This window comes from Candidozyma pseudohaemuli (genome assembly GCF_003013735.1).
Source record: "Candidozyma pseudohaemuli strain B12108 chromosome Unknown scaffold00001, whole genome shotgun sequence".
In the NCBI taxonomy this organism is placed as follows: domain Eukaryota; kingdom Fungi; phylum Ascomycota; class Pichiomycetes; order Serinales; family Metschnikowiaceae; genus Candidozyma; species Candidozyma pseudohaemuli.
This window is the reverse complement of record NW_020194435.1, coordinates 1,215,699-1,240,192: the sequence shown is the minus strand read 5'-3', so window position 1 is coordinate 1,240,192 and position 24,494 is coordinate 1,215,699. Positions and strand designations below refer to the sequence as shown.

The 24,494-nt window shown below is 44.9% G+C and overlaps 8 protein-coding genes across 8 annotated transcripts; 3 read left to right on the top strand and 5 right to left on the bottom strand.

The window, feature by feature from the left end:
- Positions 1-744: 744 nt before the first annotated feature.
- On the top strand, positions 745-10,596 carry CDC39 (CCR4-NOT core subunit; the record flags this gene model as incomplete). The annotated part of the gene is made up of 3 exons (XM_024855991.1): positions 745-2,398; positions 3,091-9,632; positions 9,916-10,596. 3 exons carry the CDS (start codon positions 745-747, stop codon positions 10,594-10,596), a joined length of 8,877 nt encoding a protein of 2,958 aa, XP_024715590.1.
- A 657-nt stretch (positions 10,597-11,253) lies between these two features.
- C7M61_000554 (uncharacterized protein) lies at positions 11,254-12,504 on the top strand (the record flags this gene model as incomplete). Its single annotated transcript, XM_024855990.1, has 1 exon — positions 11,254-12,504. The coding sequence occupies one exon, from the start codon at positions 11,254-11,256 to the stop codon at positions 12,502-12,504; it is 1,251 nt and encodes a 416-aa protein (XP_024715589.1).
- A 77-nt stretch (positions 12,505-12,581) lies between these two features.
- Positions 12,582-13,124, bottom strand: C7M61_000553 (mitochondrial 37S ribosomal protein bS21m; the record flags this gene model as incomplete). Its single annotated transcript, XM_024855989.1, has 1 exon — positions 12,582-13,124. The coding sequence occupies one exon, from the start codon at positions 13,122-13,124 to the stop codon at positions 12,582-12,584; it is 543 nt and encodes a 180-aa protein (XP_024715588.1).
- A 557-nt stretch (positions 13,125-13,681) lies between these two features.
- On the top strand, positions 13,682-14,395 carry C7M61_000552 (uncharacterized protein; the record flags this gene model as incomplete). Its single annotated transcript, XM_024855988.1, has 1 exon — positions 13,682-14,395. One exon carries the CDS (start codon positions 13,682-13,684, stop codon positions 14,393-14,395), a length of 714 nt encoding a protein of 237 aa, XP_024715587.1.
- Positions 14,396-14,423: 28 nt separating this feature from the next.
- C7M61_000551 (TFIIH/NER complex ATPase/helicase subunit) lies at positions 14,424-16,946 on the bottom strand (the record flags this gene model as incomplete). The annotated part of the gene is made up of 1 exon (XM_024855987.1): positions 14,424-16,946. The coding sequence occupies one exon, from the start codon at positions 16,944-16,946 to the stop codon at positions 14,424-14,426; it is 2,523 nt and encodes an 840-aa protein (XP_024715586.1).
- Positions 16,947-17,173: 227 nt separating this feature from the next.
- On the bottom strand, positions 17,174-18,274 carry SRP40 (Srp40p; the record flags this gene model as incomplete). The annotated part of the gene is made up of 1 exon (XM_024855986.1): positions 17,174-18,274. One exon carries the CDS (start codon positions 18,272-18,274, stop codon positions 17,174-17,176), a length of 1,101 nt encoding a protein of 366 aa, XP_024715585.1.
- Positions 18,275-18,419: 145 nt separating this feature from the next.
- On the bottom strand, positions 18,420-21,820 carry C7M61_000549 (uncharacterized protein; the record flags this gene model as incomplete). The annotated part of the gene is made up of 2 exons (XM_024855985.1): positions 18,420-19,420; positions 19,681-21,820. The coding sequence occupies 2 exons, from the start codon at positions 21,818-21,820 to the stop codon at positions 18,420-18,422; spliced, it is 3,141 nt and encodes a 1,046-aa protein (XP_024715584.1).
- Positions 21,821-22,569: 749 nt separating this feature from the next.
- C7M61_000548 (uncharacterized protein) lies at positions 22,570-24,108 on the bottom strand (the record flags this gene model as incomplete). The annotated part of the gene is made up of 1 exon (XM_024855984.1): positions 22,570-24,108. One exon carries the CDS (start codon positions 24,106-24,108, stop codon positions 22,570-22,572), a length of 1,539 nt encoding a protein of 512 aa, XP_024715583.1.
- Between the last annotated feature and the right edge of the window lie 386 nt (positions 24,109-24,494).

Here is a 24,494-nt window from a genome sequence, read left to right as displayed (position 1 = left end):
TTGAAAGAGCCTCGAACCATACTTGAACCCTCGTTACCAATTGACACCATCAACGTGAGCGATTGGGATCGACATCAGGAGACTCGCGGAAGCCATGGACTGAGATCCTCTGACGAATCCAGCACTGGTTTCACGGCAATTTCCCAAAAGAATCTCAGCCATTCACCCAATACACTGACCCACGATACAAATGTTTTTCAATTGTTCTACGTGCGGAACTCTTTGGCTCTTGCCAAGGCTAGCCCAAGAGGGTTAGCTGCAAAGATCCCTCTGAAACAAGCACCTCGTCTCTGTGTTTTGGCTAGGAACGCTTCTTGACGACGCACGCTGACGTCCTATGTTTGCATTCACCAAAGCGCGCTCCACAGGCACCCTCTACCCACCTTGAACCTACCTCTATCTAATCAAGCAACTTCATTTGTCGAATTATTACGGTTTCAATCACGATTACTTCGATGAATTTACACAATGCTTTTTTCGAAGGCGTGTTGACATCTGTATGGAATCCAGAGAGCGTCAAGAGAACACGCGACCTGCATGTGCCTTCTCACGGTTACCCCTTTAGGCAAGGACCTCCAGCCTTCTTTGCCTTATAAGGTAGAAACTTCTGGCTAGTCCAGGGGACCCCATTTTCAAGAAAAGCCGTCACTTACTCACTTTAGTCACTCCTTGCTATCATTCCTTCTTTTCAAAGCACCATTCACGAATCGAAGAATCTCCCGGCTTTCGCTTCCATTATTCACAATGATCTCCGAATCACTCTTGGAGTTTGAAGAATCACTTTCTCAAGTGTCCCCTTCAAAGCAGCTCTTACTAGATCATTTGGATGTCCAGAGCGAACTCAACAGATACACAGATGGCACACCCCTTAGTGATGAAATTACGGAAGAGTCTTTCGATGCCATCTTCGAGAACCACCTGTACTGGTTGGACAACCTCACCTGCTGTGACAGATGTGGGCACCCGTTATCTGAAATGAACTCCAGCTGTTGTGCTCGTTTCATTCAAACCCACCGTCGAGGCTGCAGCTCTGAAACCGAAAAGAATTACTGGCTTGCATTCTTGCAGAATCCATACAAAACTATATTGATGTTGCCAAACTACACACTCATGGTATTCTTACAAAAGGGTATTCCGTTTCAGCTCCGTCCCATGATTTGGCAGAAACTCATTACAGTAAATCAGGAGAACCATGGCTTTATACCTAACCTGTGCTCTATGCTATACAAAAACTTCCAGCACTCTTACAATGCTGGTATAGCGAAGCAGATAAACAAGGACTTGAGCAGAACTTTCCCCAATCTCGCGTTTTTTGAGCAGGGCGATACCATCAAATCGTTACAAACCGTGCTTAACGTTTATGCCAACTACGACCTCGAGCTTGGATATTGTCAGGGCCTACTCTTTTTGGTGGGGACCTTGTACAGCCAGTTAAGGGACGAAGAGCTTACTTTCCACGCGTTGTGCAAGGTCATGGATTCAGAACCTGAATTGAGGCAAATCTTCATACCTTCCACAATGTCATCCACCTTAGAGAAATGGTATCAGCAATTCATGACCATCCTCGAAAGCATTGATCCAAAATTATCATCACATTTAGCGAATTTCTGTGACTGCAAGGTATTTTTGTACCAATGGTGGTTGTCATTTTCTCTCATTCATGCTCCAGATTTGTCTATCAACAATAAGGTTGTTGACTTTTGCCTCATTGAAGGGTGGAAGGTTGGTTCTTTTAAAATATCCATTGGCTTGTTGCTCAAGAACAAGCCTATTCTTATGAGCTTCGATGAGGGTGATGAGGAGGTGGTCTACCAGCATCTTTTAAATGGTTCCAAATGGGGCAATGCAATCAACAGCTTGCCATCTTTTTTCGGCGATTTGTTGCTTTCTTGGGACTACAAGAAATTTGCAACTCTTGCTCAGCCATGTTCCTCATCTGTGGGTCCAACACACAAAAGCGCCCACCTCAAGAGGAAGAAGACGCATAAAAGAAACATCTCTGTTATGGAGAAGCTTAAAAACTTTTCCATCAGCACATCTCAAGAGCTCACTCCACTCACGACCTCGCTGGCCGAGTCCATTGGATCGGAGTCCTCAACAGATTTGTCGTTTGACAAGCTGACGCACACTGCTAATTCTGCCCTGTCTGTGTTCTCGGGCTCAATGAAAGCAGATCTTGAGTCTGTCTATTCAGATCTAAGCTCTTGTTCATCTGAACAAAACAAGTTATTTGTTGACGTCCCAAGAACCACGATGCATAAGAAAGCTTTGAGTGATCTAGGGCCGATAGGAATGGAAGGCACTTTTGATGACCTCGTTCTGGAGAACCAGATGCTCAAATTTTATTTGAGAAAGGCAATGGAGCATATTGATGATGAGTCTGTGAAGACTGAAATTAGTCAAGCATTGGATTGGTAGGCATTTATATAGGGCGTGAATGGAAAAGCATAAATTGTACTTTGCGACGCTGCCGTAGATATTGTAAGCGGGGCTATAATCAGATTTTCACATCCTACTTATTCGGCTGTCTATTTCGTAAGGTTTTGATAAAACCCAATTTTTATAAATCCCAATTTTATCAGGAATTGTAAGGTCTCTAGATTTATAAAGAAAACTCGTGAATTCGCAGCCATATTGCACCATTGAAGAACTATTCACCAACTTGATAAAAACATGGAAATCATCAAATCATGATTATCCGGTAATATGGCCATAAAAAGAATCCCGTAATATTAAATGGGTTATTGTCAATAATAATTTCTGATCTACAATGGTTAGTTCACTTTGAGGCGAGAGCAGGGTTGTCTTCAATGCCGGGTAACCCCACCGCGAACCTCACTCGCCAAAAATTTGTGGTAAGTCTTATAATACATACATCAAAGGCATATTAAACACCCACTCCATCGACAGTAGGTTCTTCTAGGAACTGAATACATTTAATCTTGCCATACTGACATTATAGTCGTTGGAATCAATTGCGAGTAAACCTCACAATCCAAAATTTATATCACCTTGTCTTGGCGAATTCAGTGTACTAGATCAAGCACAGCTACACTGGCCCCAGCTGAGACAAATCGTCAACCAGAACAGTGACTTCGCAAACGACAAGAGACCCCGGGGCCAAAGGCCAAAATCAAACGTCTTCGCTGTCCACTGAACCTGTCGAACGCAAAGCAAGAACCGAGAGAAACAAGGAGGTCTTAGAGGTTACTTTTTTGCAGATTGGAATCTTACTTACCACTGCTGAGCACTCCAATTGGCAGTCGAATCTCAAACAGATAAACTATATCATCAAACAAGAGTCGGACTCCGTGTACTTGCGAACATATTTATACGAGAGGGTCTTTAAACTAGCATTTGCCAAACCTTTTAGCTCGACCATCGAACCACAGGAGCATATTGCTGCATCTTTTATCGATCGTCTTCTTGTTGACCCAGATTCCCGCTTTTATTTGTCATTAATTGCCGGAACAGTCGAGAATTTTTCACACTTCGACGTATTCACATTCGTATCGAGACATCACTTTGATCCCGTTAGCGAATTCGCGCTTGTTGTTCAATTTGCAAATCCCGCTCAGAGCAACAGAATAAACCAGTACGTCTCGGACAAGTTATTTGTTGTTTCAGAACTTGTGAACGCCAGAACCACCGAAGAAGATAAAACTTGGCAAAATCTTCTTCTCTACAGTGTTTTAGCTAACGACAACGTCCCGTTCCTCCACAAAGTTTTAACTCTCGGATACTTCGACGCTTACGAACTGGGTATTCCAGCCGTAACAGAATTTTTGAAAACAGTCTTAGAAATGTCTTTTAAAGATCTTTTGATAGAAATTGGTGCTGAGAATCTCATCCCGAGAAAACTCTTATCATCACTTCTAAATCTCAAGCCCTCAGAACTTGATAACAGCGTGGCCCTTTTACTTGCTGAGGTATTAATTCCTGGATCTCAAGGTCTCGCAAACTCAAATGGTGGCGTGACCGCTCTTACGTTTGTCAACAATTTACCGGAGGCTAATGCCAAAGGTGCACAGTTACAGGCGTGTTTCAAAAATGTCGATTCGTCGGCCAATATCAATTGGTTTAATGTATTTGCCCATGTTCAGGATTACCTATTTGAAGCATCAAAAAGAAACAGCCAGCCTTCATTGGCAAGTGTCACTCAGTTTTTGGCCGCGCTTGACTTCAAACAGGGCCTAGCTGACATCTTTTTGACTCACGACTGGTGGTTTGATAAAACACTTTTATTTATCTTGCAATCGATGCCGACACAACAGGGCGCCTTTGATATCCTTGCATCCCAAAATCTCACCTTATGTTACGAGAATGAACAAGATGACAGAAATCTTCTCAAGTTTGTGAATATTGCAAAACTAGAGGTTCAAGTTATGGCTAAGATTTCCTCGCAAACGGCGCAACAGAATCAGCTGCTATCTGAAGGAGATAAAAAGTTTGACTTTTGGCTCGCTCAGATGTTTGAGATACACTGTACTTCTCAGCCTTATCACGTTATTGCTGGCGCTTTGGCAATTGCCGATAAGTCTCCATATATTCTTGATCGTATCAACATGTTGTTTGCGATCATAATGGACAAATCTGGACAGGATGAGAACCTTGGACAACTTAATGAAGTTTTAAGCAAGTTCAAAGAGCTTGACGTTAACCTTGCCATCACCCAGCTTATTGCATACTACAGAGGCTCGAGGAAGCCTGAAGCACTCACAAAGGTCATCCTAGTAGCAACATCTTCAGGATTACTAGATGAGCTCTTGAAAACCGCCAGGTCGATTGACTATACTCTCTACCTAAACTTCGTCATCGAAGCGACAAATTTTGGGTATGATCTTAGACCAGCCTTTGAAGCCGACTCCAAAGACGCAAATTTGCGTGAAACATTTTACAGCGCGTTAGTCGAAATATTGGAAGCCAGAACTGCTCACGATTTTGAGAAGGGTCAACAAGATCAACAACAACAACAATTGGCGAACGAGTCACGTCTTTCTGATGGCAGCAAGGCTTTAAAAGTGTCGGTTGTATTTCGTCTTCTTGAAATTATAAAGAGTTCGCAAGGTCTAGTCGACGCGGATCATCTCAAGAACTTGCAATTGTCGCTCCTCACAACTTATCCCAGGCTCATCAACTTTGGCACTGGTCATGACGAGGCGATTTTGGCAAACGAGTCTCAATTTTCTAACGTCTTCCCTCCTCAAGTTGAGCAAGAAATGAAGGCTTGTTACTCGAAGATGTATAATAAAGATGTTGAGATTAAAGAAATCGTCGACATGTTGTCTCGAATGAAACTGAGTGACGTACCTCATGATCAGGATGTCTTTGCGTGCATGATTCACTCATTAATCGACGAGTATCGCTTCTTTTCGGAATATCCCCTCACTGCATTGGCATCAACGTCGCTTCTCTTTGGCGCTCTTTTGCAAAAGGACCTCATTCAAGGAACCACATTGACGGTCGCTCTCAATTTCATTTGGGAATCATGTAACCAGCCACAAGATTCGCACTTGTTCAAATTTGCGGTGCAATCCTTATACAACTTCAAGTCGAGGCTCCACGAGTACCCAATGTATTGCAAACATCTACTTACTTGCCAGTCATTGTCAGCTCATGCCAAGATGTACCAGATCGTCAAGGATGCCTCAGTTGGAATACCATGTCCCGACTCAAATGTGTCTCAAGGAGCTCGCGGAGAGACGACCACACCCGTCAAAGATGAACCCAAAGTTGTTTACAACTCGATTGCACAAGTATCAAAGAATGTGGGTTTCGCTGCACAGGAAGAACCAGATGAGAGTACTTCTGACAAACTCTTGTTCTCAGTCAATAATATGACAGCTGACAACGTTGCATCTAAGATACCCGACATCAAGGAGTTACTTCAGGAGAAGTACTTCTCGTGGTTTGCCAGGTATCTCGTCAGTGAGAGAGCCAAGACCGAGCCCAATAACCACGGCTTATATGCATCTTTGATATTCGCTTTAGAAGACATAATCTTTTACGAGACTGTTCTCAACACAACGTTGTTGGAGGTGCAGCGTCTTCTAGGCAAATCGAAGGACACCACGATGGAAAGAACTCATGTCAAGAATCTCGGTGCCTGGCTTGGTAAGATCACACTTGCTCATGACAGACCCCTCAAGAGAGACCAGATTGCTCTCAAGTATCTTCTACTTGAGGCATTTGATTTCAGCACTCTTCATCTCATTATTCCGTTTGTCTGTAAGGTTCTTGACCAGGCTAGCATTTCAAAAGTCTTTAAGGCTCCTAATCCTTGGGTCTTGGGAATTGCGAGTGTGTTACTAGAATTATATGAATGTGCTGATTTGAAATTGAACTTGAAGTTTGAAATTGAGGTGCTTTTGAATTCCTTGGGCTTAAGCGTGAAGTCCATCGAGCCATCGACTCTCGTGAGGCAACATAACCCCAAACCTGAAGCTTTGGCCGCATTATTTGGAATCAGACAGGAGATCAATGGCCTACCAGGCGGGTTTGGAAGAGCTTCAAATGAGTTGCCTGAGCAAGACTTGCAGTTGCAACAACAATTGCAACAACAAGCTGTAATGATGCAACAACAGCAACAACAACAGCAGCAGCAACAGCAACAACAACCACCACAGGGTCTCGTGAATCAGCCTCAAAGACAAGTAGAGGAAGAAAATCTTCACCCCTCTGCCGTGAACCAACTAGATGCATCTTTCAGCAACTTGGCCGGCAATACAGTCTTCACGCAAAATCCAAATCTTAGGCGTGCCCTTCAAGCTTCTTTAGCTCGAGCAGTTCGTGAGTGTGCTGTCCCAATCTTGAGTCGTGTTTCGGAGGCTGTCTTGACAACCACCGAGGCTTTGGTGAAGAAAGATTTTGCCACCGAGGGAGATGTGCTTAAATTCAAGAAAGCCTACCTTGTACTTGCTCAAAAGCTTACGCATAGCATGGTGGTTTGCACCGGCCGCAAAATTTTGATCGAGACAATCGAGGCTACAATGCTCCAATTGTTGAGCAACCAGGTAAACCCTAATGAGCTTCCATTGAATGAGCTTAACGTCGCAATTCAAAGTAACGTTGATTTGTGTGTGGAGATTGTCGAGAAGTTGGCTTCAAGCAATATCGGTGAGTTGATTGAAGAACGTATGAGATCACAGGTACATGCGAGAGAGGTGAATCCCACAGGTGAACCTTTCCGCAGTGAAAATGCATCAGAATACGCCCTCCAATTACCGCCTCCTTTAGGTTTGCCGCAAGATGGGTTGCATGAGTCACAATTGAACATTTACTACTCATTTGGTTCAAACACTGTTGGTAGACCGGAACCGCAAGGTGCTCAAAGGCAAACTCCTCAATTGTCAGTTCCACAGCCACATGTCCAGCCTCCATCTGCGCAAACGCCCGGTACCCAACAAGTTCCTCTTAGTGTTCCACAAGTTGCTCCAGAAGGTTCATCGGGCAGGGGAAGCGTGCCCTCTCAGATCACACCTCAACAAGCATCTGCTGTCATGCAATCCGATGATGGTGCCACGGTGGACCAGTTATGCGCCATGATAACACAAATGTGTGAGAAGATCATCCAAATGTTGGGATCAGTGAAGGAGAATACGTTGAGCGAACTCTCAGCTGATCATCCAGTTTTGCAGACTGTATCTCAAGCTTTGAATTTGTGTCAAAGTAACGCTTTGAAACATCCAGATCTTCTTCTCAAGGTCGCACAATACGCTGTGAATTGTTTGTTCACGCAAACACACGAGAATCCGATGAGCAGCGAAATATTCGTTGTCATATTAGATCGTTTATGTGAGTATTCGCCCTCTACAGCGAAAGACGTCACTTGGTGGATGGTGCATTCTGTCGATCAGAGAAAGTTCAATATGCCAGTTATTTTCTCATTGATGAGAGTCCAATTGGTTTCTCCAACGAAACTCGATGGTCCGATTGGTAAGCTTATCCAGGAGTCTCAAAGCCCCGTCCTCGTCAAGTTTGCAGCAACTTTATTGTTGAAGGTTTTCAGTGCGGATGAGCCTCGTCCTATAGCATTGAGATCTGATTTTGCCGTGACGTTAGCAGCTCTATCCAGATACATAGGAGATGATGGATCCACCGAGGCCACACAAGCTACGGCTGCCAGGGACGAATTGTTTGAATTCCTCAAGAAGTCAACTTTGCCTTCGCTTCCTACTATTGCGAACAAGCCCCCAAGCATGTACGTTCAGAGTGGTTATTTGTTTGCAGAGTGGACGAAGCTTTTAGGTCATGGTGACGAGACAGTTGCTTTGCAAAAGAATTTCATTGACGCCCTTTTTCACAATGGTTTCTTAACAGAGCCCTCTAAAGTCGAAGTATTCTTCAAGGCAGCTACTGAAATTTCTGCTGGCTCGTTTTCCGCAGAACATGAGATCAGAAGCCGTACTCAAAGAGAGGTTTTCTTGGCGGTTGATTGCCTTGCTACGTTGATCATCAGAGTTGTTTTAAGATTCCCAAAGTCTAAAGCTGAGGATGCAATTGAATGGTTGAAAACTGTTATCGGTGTGACTTCCTTAGTCCTTATCGAGGAACACGAGCTTGCCAAGGCTAACTGGAACGAAAGAGCGTACTTCAGAATTTTTTCGACCATGTTGTGCTCTTATGCTAGTGCCTCTGTTCGTGACGCACAAGCTACATCACATCTAGATGAGCACTTTTATTGTCTCTTGAGTGAAGTGTTTAACAGTATCCAGCCTACCATATATCCCGGATTTGCATTTGCCTGGATACCCTTAATCTCCCACCGCATGTTCCTCCCAAAGCTTATCGAGCTCCCCAACAAAGCGGGCTACACATCAGCTGTTAGATTGTTGACGGCTTTGCTCAAGTTCCAGAACGTGTATTCCCGAGACGAGTCCAGTCACAGTGACGTGATTAGTGTGATCTATCGTGCCATTAGCCGTATCTTCGTCGCTTTGAGCCATGACTATCCAACTTTTGTTGTTGAATGCCACTATCAATTAGTGAGTGCGATTCCCTCGAGTTACATTCAGTTAAGAAATGTGGTCTTATCCGCTACACCCAAGGGTGTTGTGCAAGAAGACCCACATAGTCTAAGTCTCGATTTGGAAGACATTGGAAGTGGAACCACTGTACCATCAGTTTTCTACAACCCGGTGCACGACCTAGTGAAGGTTGGGTTGAAAAAGCCTGTGGATAATTACTTGAGAATACCAGCACCTGGTTTGATGCGTACTATTCACGCTGGTACTAAATTGAACCATCCTAAAGATTCTGCAGACTATGGATTTGAGGTGGTTCACTATAATGTGAAGTTGATCAATGCTCTTGTCTTGCATGTCACCACTTCAGCTATCGAAGAACGCTCCCAGAAAAACGGATTGCCTTTTGGCCCGCAGTCTTCTCATGCTAGCTTGATAGTGGATCTCTTGAACATTGGATCGACAGAATTCCGTTACCACCTTTTGTGCGCTGTTGTGAATCAGCTTAGATATCCTAATGGCCACACGGTCTGGTCTGTGCAATTGTTGGTACACTTATTCAGCGGAGCTAATTGGAACTCTGACATTGTTCAGAGCGAGGTACAAGAGATCATTTTGAGAGTTCTTCTTGAAAGAGCGGTTGTGAAGCCAAGGCCATGGGGTCTTACAGTTGTTACGAGAGAGATATTGTGCCAAGGGGAGCAAAACCTCTCTTCATTGCCATTCATAAAAAACGCACCGCAAGAGGTTCGCGTTATCTTAGATACGTTGTTACGAGGATTCAAAGGAGTCACCGGATAGTTGGCAAACTGTCCTGAGTGTGTATACTAGCGATTACTAATAGAAGCATTTAAGCATGGCGGTTAGTACATAATCCGTTTGCAGTGTTGTTGTGCGCACGACAAGATATCAACGGACCTCCATAGTAGTATGCGATTTTCAAATTTATCAGCTCACTGACTTCAGCAAGATGTCTAGAGTCAAAAGAATCGCCAAAGAACTTGAAGAATGTCGCCAAGATACACAGAGTGGTGTCAATCTCGAACTTGTTAATGAGAGCGACTTGACACATTTGACTGGCTACTTCCAGGGACCCCCTGGTACCCCGTACGAAAACGGTGTCTTTAAGGTTGACATTGTGATCCCCAATGAATACCCATTTAAACCTCCAGTGATGAAGTTCAACACAAAAATATATCACCCCAACATTTCTTCCGTGACAGGTGCCATCTGCTTGGACATTTTGAAGGATGCCTGGACTCCAATCTTGACATTGAAGTCTTCCTTGATTTCTTTGCAGTCCTTGCTCCAGTCTCCTGAACCCAATGATCCACAAGATGCAGAGGTTGCTAAGCACTACATCACTAACAAGAAGGGGTTTGAGGACACCGCAGCCTACTGGACTAAGCTTTACGCTGCTGACGAAGGTTCTGTTGGAAAGACCGAGGTAAGTGACGCTGCTCTTTACGGTATTTCAGAGGATATTGTCACTCAATTCGAAAACATGGGCTTCCAAAGGTCTACCACGATCGATGTGTTGAGGAGAATGGGTGTCAAGAGTTTTGACGGAGTGAGCAACAGAGCTGAATTAGAAAATAAGATCCTTGAGGAGTTATTGAAGGAAAGTCAATAAGCAACTCTTGTTTAAGAGGTTTATAGTTTAGAAGTACCATTACAACTCTGGCTGTAGCCCACAATTGCATGTTTACACCACAATGTATCAAGTTGAAGTCGAAGAAACATATGTTCCATGTCATGGCTTGAAGTGAACGACATTGAACGACCCATTTGTAGCCTATATCCATTTACAATGTTACCATGTTTACGTTGCGAGTATTTCTTGATAATAAATCGACCAGTGACAAATGAGACATTGATCGCTGTCGTTTCTCTGTTTGAATGAAAGGTTAATACCAAACAAATCTAGTACTTAATTCCATAACCTCACTGGGCATGGCTTGACTACTAACACCGTAGATAAACCATATTTTCAAATGCAATTGTACATTTAAAAAGAAAAGATACAAATTAGGTGGTTGTTTCTTTGGCGCGAGGTGGAAATTTCTGTTCGAAGTTCGGCGCCTGTGTGTCGCACTGCTCCAAATTTTTTTCCAGAAACCATTTCATCGATTTCAACAAGTCTTGTCATCCTAATTCTACCGAGGATAGCCAATCTTCCCTTTGTTCACAACTTCGATTCATTTTTATACCACGGAACTTTGCGCTTGTCGTTTTTTTTTATTAGCACACCAATCCGCATTAGCATCTCACCCATAGATCTATCCATAGAATGACTGTCACTGAAAGCAAGACCGAATCCGTTTCCATTGAAGAAATCGGGTGGTTGTTCGTGAAGAACTACTATGGTACATACACTTCCGACTTATCAAACTTGTACGCTTTTTACGACAAGAACGCATCCCTTTTGCATGATGCCTTCCCCGTCGAATCCTCCGAATCTGAGACTCCCGTCCCAAAAACCGTTCACCTTGCCAACGGAACCGATTCCATCAAAAGCCACTTCACTGAGCAGGCCACTGCCGCTGAGAAAAACAAGATTGTTATCGAGAGAGCCGACTTCCAATCCTCTGTGGAGAACAGCATCTTGATCGTAGTCTGTGGATCTTGGAAGCGTGGCTCATCTAGCCTCTGGCAATTCGTCCAAACTTTTGTTTTGAAGCCTGTGGGAACCAAGATGTTCGATGTGGCTAACGATATGTTGAAGTTTGTTGATCTTTCTGAGAACTTTGAGCAGCCACTGGTTGTCATTCAACAAGCTAGCACTCCAGCTCCAAACGGTGATGCTACCAAGGACTCAAGCGAGCAGGAGACCGCCAAGGTTCAAACTGAAAGTGAGAAGGAGGCTGTCAAGGAGAGTGTTCCTGTTGAGGAGAAGTCTGAGGAACCTGTTCCTGAAGTGAAGTCTAAGAACACCAAAGAGGAGAAGCCTAAGAAGACTGAAGCGGAGCCAAAGGAGGCCGAAAAGAAGGAAACTTCTCCTGCCCCACAGCAGCCAGCTACACCAGCTGTTAAGCCCACTTGGGCAAACTTGGCTGCTATGCAACCTAAGGTACCTCAGTCAAAGACCGCAACTGTGGCTTCCCCAGGTGCCGCTAAGAATGTTCCTGCCCCATCTCCTACTGTGAAGAAGACTGGATCTCCCGCTCAATCTGCTCCATCTGTTCAGCAACAGCAGCAGCCACAACACACCAACTCCAAGAACAAGAAGGAGGAGTGGTACCCTATTTACATCAGGGATGCTGATGTGGAGGAAGAAGCTTTGAGATCTGCATTGACGAAGACTTTTGGTGAGATGAAGTTCTTCAAGAAGAACCAGAGAGTCGCTTTGTGTGACTTCAAGGAAAGAGAATTCCAACAGAGAGCTTTGGAGGCGAAGGAGATTCTTGTCGGTAACACTGTGGTGCACATCGAACCAAGAACTCACAAGCAAAACAACAACAACAAAAAGGATTTCAAGGATAAGAAGGCGACGAAGAAGAACAATAATAACGGTAACGGCCATAACGGCAAGAAGAATTAGCATATACTAATAAAACCACTGGACTAAGGACTATAGGTATACTCAACATTTTCAAGGTAGATTATCTATTTACAAAACTAATATCCTCTTCTCTTGGCCTCCAGAACCTCTTGCAAAAGGTGAGTGAATCTTGCGCCGAAGTTCTTTCTCCACCACTTTCTGTGCTTCTCAGCATGGAGAAGAGCAGGTCTGAGGTGTCTCTTCTGCTGATTTTTTCTGCTTATAAGTTCTTCTTGACGGAGGTTCCTGGAAAGCTGTCTCAAAGCCTGTGTGACGTTGCCGAATCTCACTTCAGCAGTTCTTCCGGCCTGGGTACCAGTTATGTTAAGCTCCTTGGCGACATTTCTAGGATGTTTGGCGGTGTTGCCGAATGCATAGCTGTCGTAGTTTCCAAAACTCTGCTCGGATTTCTGCAAATCTGGAGAGTTGGCAATCAAGTCGTCAATATCAAATACCGTACTGGCATTTTTCTTCGTAGCTGAGTCCAGCTTTTCAGAAGTCTGTTTAAGCTCGTCAAAGACGTTCAAGGCACGCAGCAGAGAGGTGAACAGCCTCGCAATAAGAGGAGCAACCGAAAGCCTCTGGAGTGGGAGACTCTTTGTGAGCTTTCCGCTAAGCATGCTTGACAAGTTGAACTTCTTGAGATCGATGCACCTTGAGAGACCAAATTGTGAGGTCGTGTACAGCACCGTTTTATATTAGCGGTTACTTTGGAAGAAATTACATTCATTGATAGCATTTGATGAACCTGCTTTTCGAAGAAGACTACTTAAGGCTAGAGAGATAATAAAAGTGATGTTTAGTTTTCAAAACTTCCACTTCTCTTACTGTGAAGTTCATTCCTGCTGGGACTGATTGAGACGTGGTTGATCGATCCAAAGTTCTTCAGGGAACAAACTCGTACTTTTCAATCTCTTCGATCAAAACAAAATCTTGCTGGCTATGTATATTTTTTATTTCGCCGACCCTTAGTTCTCCGGACCTCGTTCGCTTAGGTGGACAGGTCCCCTTCACTGCAGGACACCAGTTCTAGATACCGCATAGCGGTTTTAGCAATTGCTTACATATATTCTCAGATCTCATAACCTAGGAAATTTAAAATTTTCATTTTCCCATACAATCTGACCTACTGGTTTGACTTTCGCTATCTATTAGACTAGCTGCTTTGATAGACCCAATGTCAATCGTGTCCCACGAGCTATTTGACACGCATAATGTGCTGGTGTTCAAGATACCGCCTGGCGAAGTTTCACTTTCTAGGTGGGAAACAAAAGGTCCAAATGTTGTCTGGAAAGGTAGTCTAAGGCTAATAGAGGAGGAAGAGGAAGAGGAAGAACATGCAGAAGACGCTGTCTCCAATAAGGAGCCATACCAACGATTGCGTCTAAAGCTAGAGTTCTATAATAAAGACCCATCAGGAGGACTACTGGACGACTTTACGGGAATTGGACAAGAATCTGTTTGGGCTGAGGCGTGGTTCAATCCATTCCGCGAGTTAAGTATTGATTGTTCAGTAGCCAATGACGGCAACGAGACCATAAAGATGACTCCCGAATCTCCCAAATACTACAGAGCAGTACTCCAACTACCGGGATCCGGATACCATCCTTTTCCGCTTCAGAAAGCATCTTCGAAGCAATCCGTGCTACAGGTGGCATTAGGCATGAAATTTGATGATTCATTTAACGCAATGTCCTTTTCCGAAAGTATCGGTATCTACCGAAGGCGCTTCAAAGCGTCCCAAGAGAAATTTATTTACGACAAACACCTCACGAATCTACAGCACAAAATTATTAATGAGCTAAATATTAGCGAAAAAGAACTGCGAGAGATCACCCCGTGCTCTGACGACGATGATTTTGGGAATTTTGTGAGCTCGTCTTATGATTGAGCGTATTTATTGCGAACGGACCGATATTTCACCTTTTCTTTTTGTAGTACATCTTCTGAATGAGCGGATGGTGCTCCCGTAACTCCTTGTTCTTGTTCTTGCTGTACTCGATGTATGCCATGTCTTCACCACCAGCCAAACCAGCAAGAGATCCGGCACTTCTCGATGCACTGCTCGATTCACCCTTGGGTCTGCCGGCTTTAGGCATAAAGTTAGTGTCCTCATCATCACCTACCTCCACACCTGCGGCATCTTCGTTCTTGAGTAGCACCTGTTGTAAAAGCTCTCGCCTCTCACGAGCAGATGCATATGCTAAATCTGGAAGTTGTTCCATTCCCGATAAATGTGTAATGACCTTGAATGCATAACCCTGGTCAACAAGGAATGCTTGACGTTTGGTGGAGTAGTACATCTCCTGTGTGTCTTTTGAGACCAATGAGTAGAAGAAGGCGTTGAAACCCTCATCATTACGTCTTTTGGCTCGCAAAATACGCCCAAGTCTTTGTGCTTCTTGTCTTCTCGATCCATAATGGGAAGAAATTTGAATCAAGCAGGTGGCCTCAGGCAAATCAATAGATGTGTCACCAACTTTTGAAAGGAAAATTGTGTTGACCTGGTCATTGTGTTGGAAGTTTTGCAAAATTGTCATTCGTTCTTGTTGGGGTGTAGATCCATAAATGAAAGGTTTCCCTAGCTTGAGAGCATATTCCTGTAATGCATAGACATTGTCACTGAAAACGATGATCTTATCACCTCTCTTTTCGTGGTAGTGGATCAAAAATTGACATGCCTGAAACTTGGTTGGGTTCATGATGTAAAGTAGCATTCTCTTACGAGACGATTCTCTGAGATATTCCTGGTAAAACTCCGCAGTCATTGGGCACCAAACCTCCGCACATTGCACATTAGCAATATGACCCTTTTGAGCGAGCTCCATCCAATTTGCTTCATATAACTTTGGCCCAATCAAGAAGTTCAAATCATAAATTTTTTCATCTTCACGAACCAAGGTCGCTGTCAAACCAAGCTTTGCATGTGCAGCGATTGTACTGACAACCCTTCTAAACATTGCAGCAGGAACGACGTGCACCTCGTCAAGAATAACGAAACCCCATTCTCGACCTGTCAAGAAATCCATAACCTTTTGAGAGTCATGTGAACGATTTCTTGTATTGGCAACCATTGAGTAGGTTGAAACCACCAAGCCGGCATCACTGGAAAACATTTCCTTATTTTCAGACGTGAAGACAGCAATATTCTCGGGCTGAATCGTGCACCACTGCAAGAACTGTTGTCGCCACTGCATCACCGAGACGGAGGAGGTACACAACACAATGACCGATTTCTTGATAGTGCAAGCTGCAGTGATTCCCACAAGCGTCTTACCAGCACCGCATGGCAACACAATAATACCTGATCTTGCACGACCATTACCAAACATCTTGGACAACGACTTTTCTTGATAAGGTCTGATTTGCGTGGAAGGTTTCAAGTCAATCTCCAAATTGGCATTTCTTTTATCGTTTCTGAAATCGTATTCTTCTAAGACTGGGTATTCGATTTCATAAAGACGTTTCTTCACAATTTCGACCGAGTCACTTGCAATTTCAAAAGAATGCACAGCGTCCAAATCATCATCTTCTTCCTCAGACTTCTTGCCAACTACAGAGTCGAAAATAGCTTCCACCTTCTTTTCACCGGCATTTTCACCGTCAGCAACGTTCTCCCCTTTCTTTACTTCAGCCCCTTGTTCGGTTCCATCATTTGCCTTCTCATGCTCTGGGGTGATTCGAAGAGGTCCGATCACAGGGTCCGTAAGAAGCATTTGTAGGATGTCAGCTTGAGTACTCTCAACAAAATACCTATTGTGCTTAAGAACTAGCTTGACTTTACCAAACTTGATGGTGGCCTGCCGGATAAAATTCAAGAAAGAGTCTGGCACGGGGGTTTTCGATAGTCTTGTCAACACTGCAATAATGTCATCGGGCTCAAGACCGACAGACACAGCAGCGTACAATGAGTAGGAAGTAATGGAATATTCATGAATGTGAGACGGTCTGGATCTTGGTTCAGCAACTGTAATGAGGAAATCCAGTGCTTGCTCTGCTAAAGGCGAGAAAGACTCGAGAATGATTCTGCCATCAGTGGGAGTAATCCAGATGGGACGGGAGAAGTGATCAGGTTTGAGCTTGAGGTATGAAAAGTCCAGTCTACCGAATACCTTAGATACGGCATCAGGCACGTAGTCGGATGGTATTTCTGGGGTCACCTCCACTAACTGCTCGTTGGGGAAGTCGTCATCACTGAGTTGGTCATTAATGGTTTCCACAGCCTCCTGAACTTTGACCTTCCGCTGAGCTATTGATGGAGTATCGTTGGCAGATTTTTTGGTTTGCCGTTGCCTCGATGCACCTGCCTTCCTCTTCCTGTTCTGTCCACCATAGTCGTAATCATCGTCATTTTTCTTCGAGTACACCTCTTCGTCATGAGAGTCATACGAGTCGTCTGAAAAATTGCCTCTTTCAAGATCGGCGTAGTTGACTCTAGACATGTGGATAAGATGATGACTAAAGAAGGAGGCAACTCCGATTCAGTTTGATTTCTAATGTGCGCACACTGTGCAGATGCTACAGATAAGTCTTAAAACACCATTGATAAAATAAAAAATATACCTAAGGAAGGCAGCTCAAAATAAAAGTTGTTGTATCGGGCTGGTAAATTAGCCATCTATATACTATGCTGTTGTGATAATGCAATTGGTGGTCCTCACAGGCTCAATTAATCAGTGAACTTGTAAGATCCGGACGCCATAGTGATGGAACCACCTCTGTAAGAGCCTTTCTTCATCTTGTTCTTGTTCTTGGTGAAGTCTTTGCCTCTTACCTGCATCAAGCGATCGTTAGCCATCTCTCCCCAAGTGCCGGCGGCTCCCTTGTAAGTGTTGTCTTGCAAGACGGTGTCTTCGAAAGAAATCTTGGATCTATCGATTCTAGAGAAGTGCTTTCTTTGGCCCTCCTTGAGCTCAGGCTCTGGGGAAGCAGAAATATGCGATTTCTTCGTTGTGCTCTCTTCGAAGTCAGCCTCACGCTTGTTGGAAGGAGTCTTCTTCTGTTCCTTCTCATCTTCAGAGTCAGAGCTCGAGTCGGAGTCTGATTCAGAGCTGGAGCTACTAGAGCTACTAGAGCTACTAGAGCTGGAGTCACTAGACGAGCTGGAGTCCGAGTCTGAAGAGCTGGACGAACTGGAGGAGCTGGAAGAGCTGGAAGAGCTGGAAGAGCTCGAGCTCGAATCAGAATCTGAGTCGGAGCTGGACGATGACTTGCTTCCCTTCTTCTTCTCCTCATCATCGGACTCTGAGTCGCTTGAGCTGGAGTCCGAGCTTGAGCTGCTTGAGTCGCTGCTTGAGTCGCTGCTTGAGTCGCTGCTTGAGCTAGAGCTAGAGCTAGAGCTAGAGTCGCTCTCGGAGTCAGAGCTTGAGCTGGAGGATGAAGACTCCTTGATTTCCTCCTTCTTGGTCTCTGAATCTGAGATCGATTCAGTGACAGACTTGGTGTCGTCGTCGTCGGACTCGTCGTCTGACTCGGACTCAGAGGAAGAGCTGGACTCGGAGTCTGCGTCACCCTCAGAGTCGGAGCTGCTGGAGCTGGAGCTGGAGCTCGAGTCTGAGTCTGAGTCTGAGTCTGATGATTCACCGCCTTTCATCTCGACATCATCCAAGTCGCTCAGTGAAAGCAACGATGCGAGGTCACCAGCCACAGATGGCAATTGAATCTTCTCCTTCTTCACGTAATCATTCAAAGCTTTGGCGACTTTCCCCAACTCTTTGTCAGAATTAAGAAATTCGGCCACATAAGCGATAACAGTCTCCCTTCTAGTCATTGTACTTGTGTGCGTCTTCACCAGTGTGTGTGTGCGAGTTTGCGATGCCTGAGATGAGATAAAACTCATTTTTTTACGAGCCTCACTATCAACTATTTTGCAGCCACTGCACGTGACCCATATCGAATTGTCTAAACTATTGCTTTCAAAGCTTGGGCTTTATACTAATGAAAGGGAACTTGGTAGGTGGCGCAACAGCACGTTTTTTGAAAACGTCAAGAAGTGCCCTCACAGTCAATTCAGGGCTTTCACCATTCATTATATGCCTTTGTCCCGCAAAGTGAATAGTCTCCATGGTTTTAACGTCTTTGGCCAACCTTTCCCTATCTGCTACCGGTGCTGTGTCCTCACCAGAAAGAAACCTTATAACCGGAATTCGAATATACTGCAAAACGGCTCCCATGGGTGGCAACGCCTCTTGGGACCCCATGTAAGTCGCCAATGTGTATTCCTGACTCGTCCTCAACGCAATTTTATCCACCTTTTTACCATAGTGATCCTCAGGCACCTCATCATGTATCATGTTGTCAAGAACAATATCATCAAATCTCTGGAAGAATGATCCGGTTCTCATGTACTTGTTCACTACATTTTCCCAAGACTCGCCTTTTGGAACGTCGAATCTTGTTTCCAAATACCCCTTAGGCACCAATTTGTCCCTGATGATAGTAACTTCTTTGCCGGGATAACAAACAGGATTTATGACAATGCAAGAGTCAAACAATTGTGGCTGCAAATATGAGGAATAGAGCGACATCATACCGCCCATAGAGTGACCGATGATAATGTTCTTCGAGGAAGAGTCTAGGAATGCTTCTGTTTCATTCTCCACGACTTTGAGTATATCATAGGATCCGTCTCTCCAATCGAAACCCTCGCCCAAATACTCTTTATTGGCTTCCGCTGATTCTCCATGATTCACAGCATCAATGGCTAGACACGTATTGATGTATACTCCGGACGATTTCGCTTCATTGTAGATTTGGTCAATGAGCGAGTGCCACATTCCCTTATTCATACCGGTGCCATGGTGAAAGACAAGATTGAACGAGGGTAAATTACCTTCATTAGATGTGGTAGCCTTGTACTTTCTGTAACACACTTTAAGAATGTTCTTGCGAACACCATCTTTAATGGCCCTGTAGACTCTCGGGAAGGATGCAGGGACTGCTTTTGTCCTAAAAGTGTATGCTGATGAGCTTTCGGGAATCATCTTGGAATTTGCAGAGATAAGGGCTCAATCTTAAATATGATATTTCGCGGGGTACCTTATTCGCAGCTTGCAAAACCGAGGATTTTCGGAGTGGATAATACCGAGGTACGCGGAATTAGTAAAAATCAGGACTTTAGATCTGGGTAATACCGAGCCTATATTATATACAACACCGGGTCCTAGAAAAAGGGACCTTTCTCTTCTTCGGCCTTTTTAAATGCCTCGTCGTACTCCTTTACCTTGTTGTCATAAACCGTCTTGTAAATCGAAGTGTCTTCATGCCTGTGCTCGTCCTCTATGACCAGCTCTGACTGACCAAACTTCTTGCAGAACTCTTTACCACTGCGAATAGCACACCCCACATTCGTATTGGTATAGCCAGGAACGCCGTCCTTGAGCTTGCCTTCCAGATTGAGCTGGGGTAAAAATGCACTCATGTCGATAGTGGCTACTCCCGGTGGCTGCAAAAAGAGAGACTTGTCGGGCACATTCAAGAGTGCGTTGAGGACGCCCTTCACTTCGACACGATCAACGCTGAAGTCAGAAACTGAGAATGCAATAGACATTCTGTCTTTCACTGTCCATTGGCCATTCACAATATCAAGTCCTTCCATCAGCCAGTCCGAGACTCCATTGGGGATCAAGGCATTTACACCTTGACATACAGCGTATGGCTTGTCAATATGCCAGGGATCAATGGGGACATGCAATGAGAGGAAGCCCGATATGTGTGATACTTTGAATAAGTACTTCCTTTTCCTCTCTCCGTCAACCATAGTTTCAACCTCGTCCTTGGTCACCACCAAAAGATTGGGTCTGTAGAAGGAGACTCCACAGCCGCAATGTGTAAGATGAGCACGAGCAAAACCCACAAAGACTTCACGTCCTCGAGGAAGTATTTGATTGAGAGGGACATTCTTCTCTCGTAGGAGGGAATTGACACTAAGAAGTGGAGTGCCACCACGCATTTCACCAATATCACCGTCTCTCTTATACAAAACCTCACATTCACCAGGGTTATCAACCAAGTCACACTTCGCAACGGCAAGGTTTTTGACTTGGGTAATGAAGAGAATGGATTTGTCGTACCCGCCGCTGTGTTGTCTATCAATGTCACTAATCACAGGAGTCCAATTTTTGGCTTTCCGGGGCCTATCAACACCCTTGATTCCCAACTCCTCCGTCCTAACGAAAAACATCTCATTAGTGAGCGGCCTGACCTTGGTTTCCAAACCGCCCTTACCTTTTTGAAGCTGGAAAAGTCTTGACATAAACATGGAGCGATATTTGTGATCTTCTTCCTTGCCATTTTTGTCTTTGGCCATTTTGTGGTGTTCAGCGTTGAACACGATGAGCGGCTCTTCGTAGCCATCGGGATTTTTTATAAGAATTACCCTTGGGTCTTCCGGTCCTAAGTATTTCACATTTGAGGTGCCGTAGTCATTGTAGAAGGGCACTGGCATAAGGCGAGGAAAACGGTAAGAATGGAAATGCTGGCCATCTGATTCGAAACCTGGGGCATCAGGGTCCTCCAATTTGTTAGTTGGGAACACCAAACGGACATCTTGAATTTCCTTCCAATTCTCATCAAAAACTTGAACCAAGACGAAACTCGCCTTGGGGTCATTTCTGGCCTTATGATGCGAATAAAGAAATCTCAGGACAAGCAAATGAACATTGTGATCCTTAAGCCACACGGATGAGCCTGATAGACGGTACCAAAATGCGCTGACCAAATCCTTTTCAAGGGCTATGCGGGTACTCTTCATGAAAAGTGGAGCAATCTCCTGATAATACGGGTCCTTGTAATCATCGTGCTCTTCTAGAAGCACCTGAAGAATATGGGTGAAATTTCCCGGTAGCGTCTCTCTCGAATTCACTTGCAACGAATCCACCGTTGAGTTGAGCTGCTTGTCACATTGGTCCTCGGGCCAATTTTCCGCCGAGTGGTACAAGTTGAACGGCTCATGAGGCACAAACCTGGACCGGGAGCGGTCCGGACTGCGATCCAGACTCTTTTCTGGCTGCACCATCGGCCAATGCCTGCTCGCGGTATTTTGCAAATGTCTTTTGACTGTGGCCTTGTCAAAATTCCATCTTGCCGGTAGAAGAACGGACTGATGGAGTGGCAGCAGCTCTTGTTCAATGTATGCACCCGAACCGACGCCGCTTATAAGCTTATCGGGGCCTAGGGAAAACGATGCTTTTTTGAATGCATCGGTTATGCTTTGGTCATCATAGTCTGCTAGCTGCCATAGAAGAAGCACTAGCGAGAAGGCAGCCACAACAAGAAGCACAGACTCGTGCTGGTGCCGAAGGCGGGAGAACAACATCTGGGGAGGATATGGACGAGGCCAAAAGGTAGTAAAACAGCAAAATATAAAATACAGAAAAAACAAAAGAAAACGAAAAGAAATGCAAGCAGCAGACGGGTTACTTTTAAGCTTTTGGCCTGGGGCAGGGAGGCCGAGCAAGAGGCTGTCACATCGCCCCACGCACCATACATGGCGGTCTCAAAGTAAAGCAGCAGATCAGCGCAGCAATGGGTAGCGAAATGTTAATAGCCTGTTCAAGAAGAAAAAACTTTATTTGCAATTATAAAAAACATTTATCGTTTCGTATTTCATATTAAACTTTGGTACCTGGCACCACGTGGAGGGGCTATCGTCTGTCAATGAACAAAGCTCAGATGGCTGAAAAGGAATTGCCTCAGGCTGGTGCAGGCAGCTTCCGTTTGCATTTTCGTTCGCTACAGAGGGTCTCGTAACTGCCCGCGCCCAGCACTGCCTTGATGTCAGAGCTGCGGCGTTGGCGGGCCTTTTTGGGTGGTTTTTTTTTTATTATTATTATGGTTTTGCAGGACGATCGAATTAGGTTGCTTTGATAAGGCCCGATATCAGGGGGCATGTGGGCTCATCGAGGCACAGGTTGATAATGCGTGGTGCCCTGGGGGTTTTGACATCCCCGTGTTATGAGGCAGTGAAAATTGCTTCGTGACTTTGTGTGTCGCCTTGTGCATATGTGCCTCCATCTTTTTTTTCCGTCTGTTCCTGGTGCCTTGAGAAGATTAAGCTGCCGTGCATCAACGTCCGAAATATTTCTTCTCAAATGGACGTATCAAATTGTAACCGACAAAGGCAAACACGATATTTAGCTCAAACAGAATGTCACCACCCGCAGGGCCAAAAGTCCGGGCAATCACCAGCTGGTACCACGTTTGGTTCATCAGCAAAACTGTGGATGCAACCCCAAATAGGAAACCTGTCACACCAGCGTATCCGACAGGAATGCTCGTGCGATCGTTGTAGTTGCTCACGTCATAGCCCTTGAAGCCTTTTCTGTAGATGTAGTGCTCGGTAAGCGAAATGCCGAGGTAGATAGCAACATTGTATCCAATGATACTCAAGAAATTACTCATGGTCTCGGAAAATACGTAATATGCTGGGATTGCAAGACCAAGTGACACAAAATTGCCAATCAAGCACCAGCCCAACCTTGGGAATCTCGCAAGCGGCAGCCAGATAGCCTGAACCGCCAAAGCAAGCGAATAAGAACCAGGCAAATTATTGGCAATCGAAGAAAGGCCGAGCACCACCATGCAAAAACGGCCAAAGCCGTGGAGATTGTTCACATTCAAGATCATGTTGACCAACCCACCCACAGAACCGTCGTCAAAAGCAGCTTTCCATGTAGGATCCGTCAATGTCCCCATAGCACAAGCAGCGCCAAGCGTAAGAGTAAAGATACATGGCGTACTCAAGCCAACCACCATACAAGCAAAGATCTTCCATGATGGGGTGTCTGAGGGCATGTAAACAAAGTAGTCCGCTGAAGATGGCGACCATCCAGCAGTAAAGCCAAACACTGCACTGATGAAACTAAGCACATTGCCTGCTTGTTGTGTTCCGCTTTCCATGGCGCCCCAGGTAAAGTTCTTCGACATGGTCAATCTGGCAATTATGATTAGATAGATGATGAAGTTTGGAATCCACGAATAACGTTCGTAGAGGTGAATGGCCTTGTAGCCGAGTAATGCAACAATACAAGTGAGAACCACGAAGATCAAACATCCTGCCCATGGTGGAAGTGGTCCTATGGATGCAAGCATCTGAACAGAGGGTAGGATGTTCACGGCATTCCAGCCGCAGCAAGAGATCACATTAAAGAGGGCAAATACTCTTCCCATGATGTTTCCTGTGAAGTATCTCGATAAAATCTGCTGTCTGAGACCAAACTTGGCACCAAAAGTAGCATAGAAGCCCACAGGCATCGATCCAATGATGGACCAGAACACAATCACCAAAACACACGTTCTGAAATCAAGATTGTAAAAGGTTGGCCCCAACATGCCCGTACTTAGAGCGGCGATGGACATGTTGGGGGAGAGGAACATAGTGAGTGGAGAGGTCCAGTTTCTATCATTTCTCTTGTCTTCAGGGACTCTTTCCACACCTCTGATCTCTGCTTTAAACTTGAGACCTATGCGATCCAAGAAGTTGGTACCTTCTTCGAGTCTCCTCTCCCTCTCATCGTGCTCGTACACCTCCTCCACTGGTTGGCTCTCGAGGCTTGTGATTTCCTTGGTATCATCTGCAAGTGGTTTCTCGGCAGGTTTTGACATATTCACAATGGGTGATTTTGAACAAGCCAAAATGAAAAACTAAAGGGCCTCTAACGAATTTAGGCCTTATCTTAGCTTAAATTACCATGGAAAATTTTATCTCGAGTGCAGCTAGAGCCGTGCGCCGCTGCATCTCTGATGATAACACCATGCAAGTAGACGGTCCGAAGAAAATTTCCATTTGAAGGAAGTGAAAGATCTGCTTCAGCGGGAGCTGGAAGCGGGGACATGTTGCAGCAGGTGAACCCAAAGGAACTTAATTTTTATGTTCAAATGCTATCCATAGTGGGGTGTCTGATAAGGCATTAGCATGTAGCAGGTGAGACTCGCACGGCACTTCCGTTCTACGCATTAGCTGATATGCCAACGACAATGGCACAAAAGCG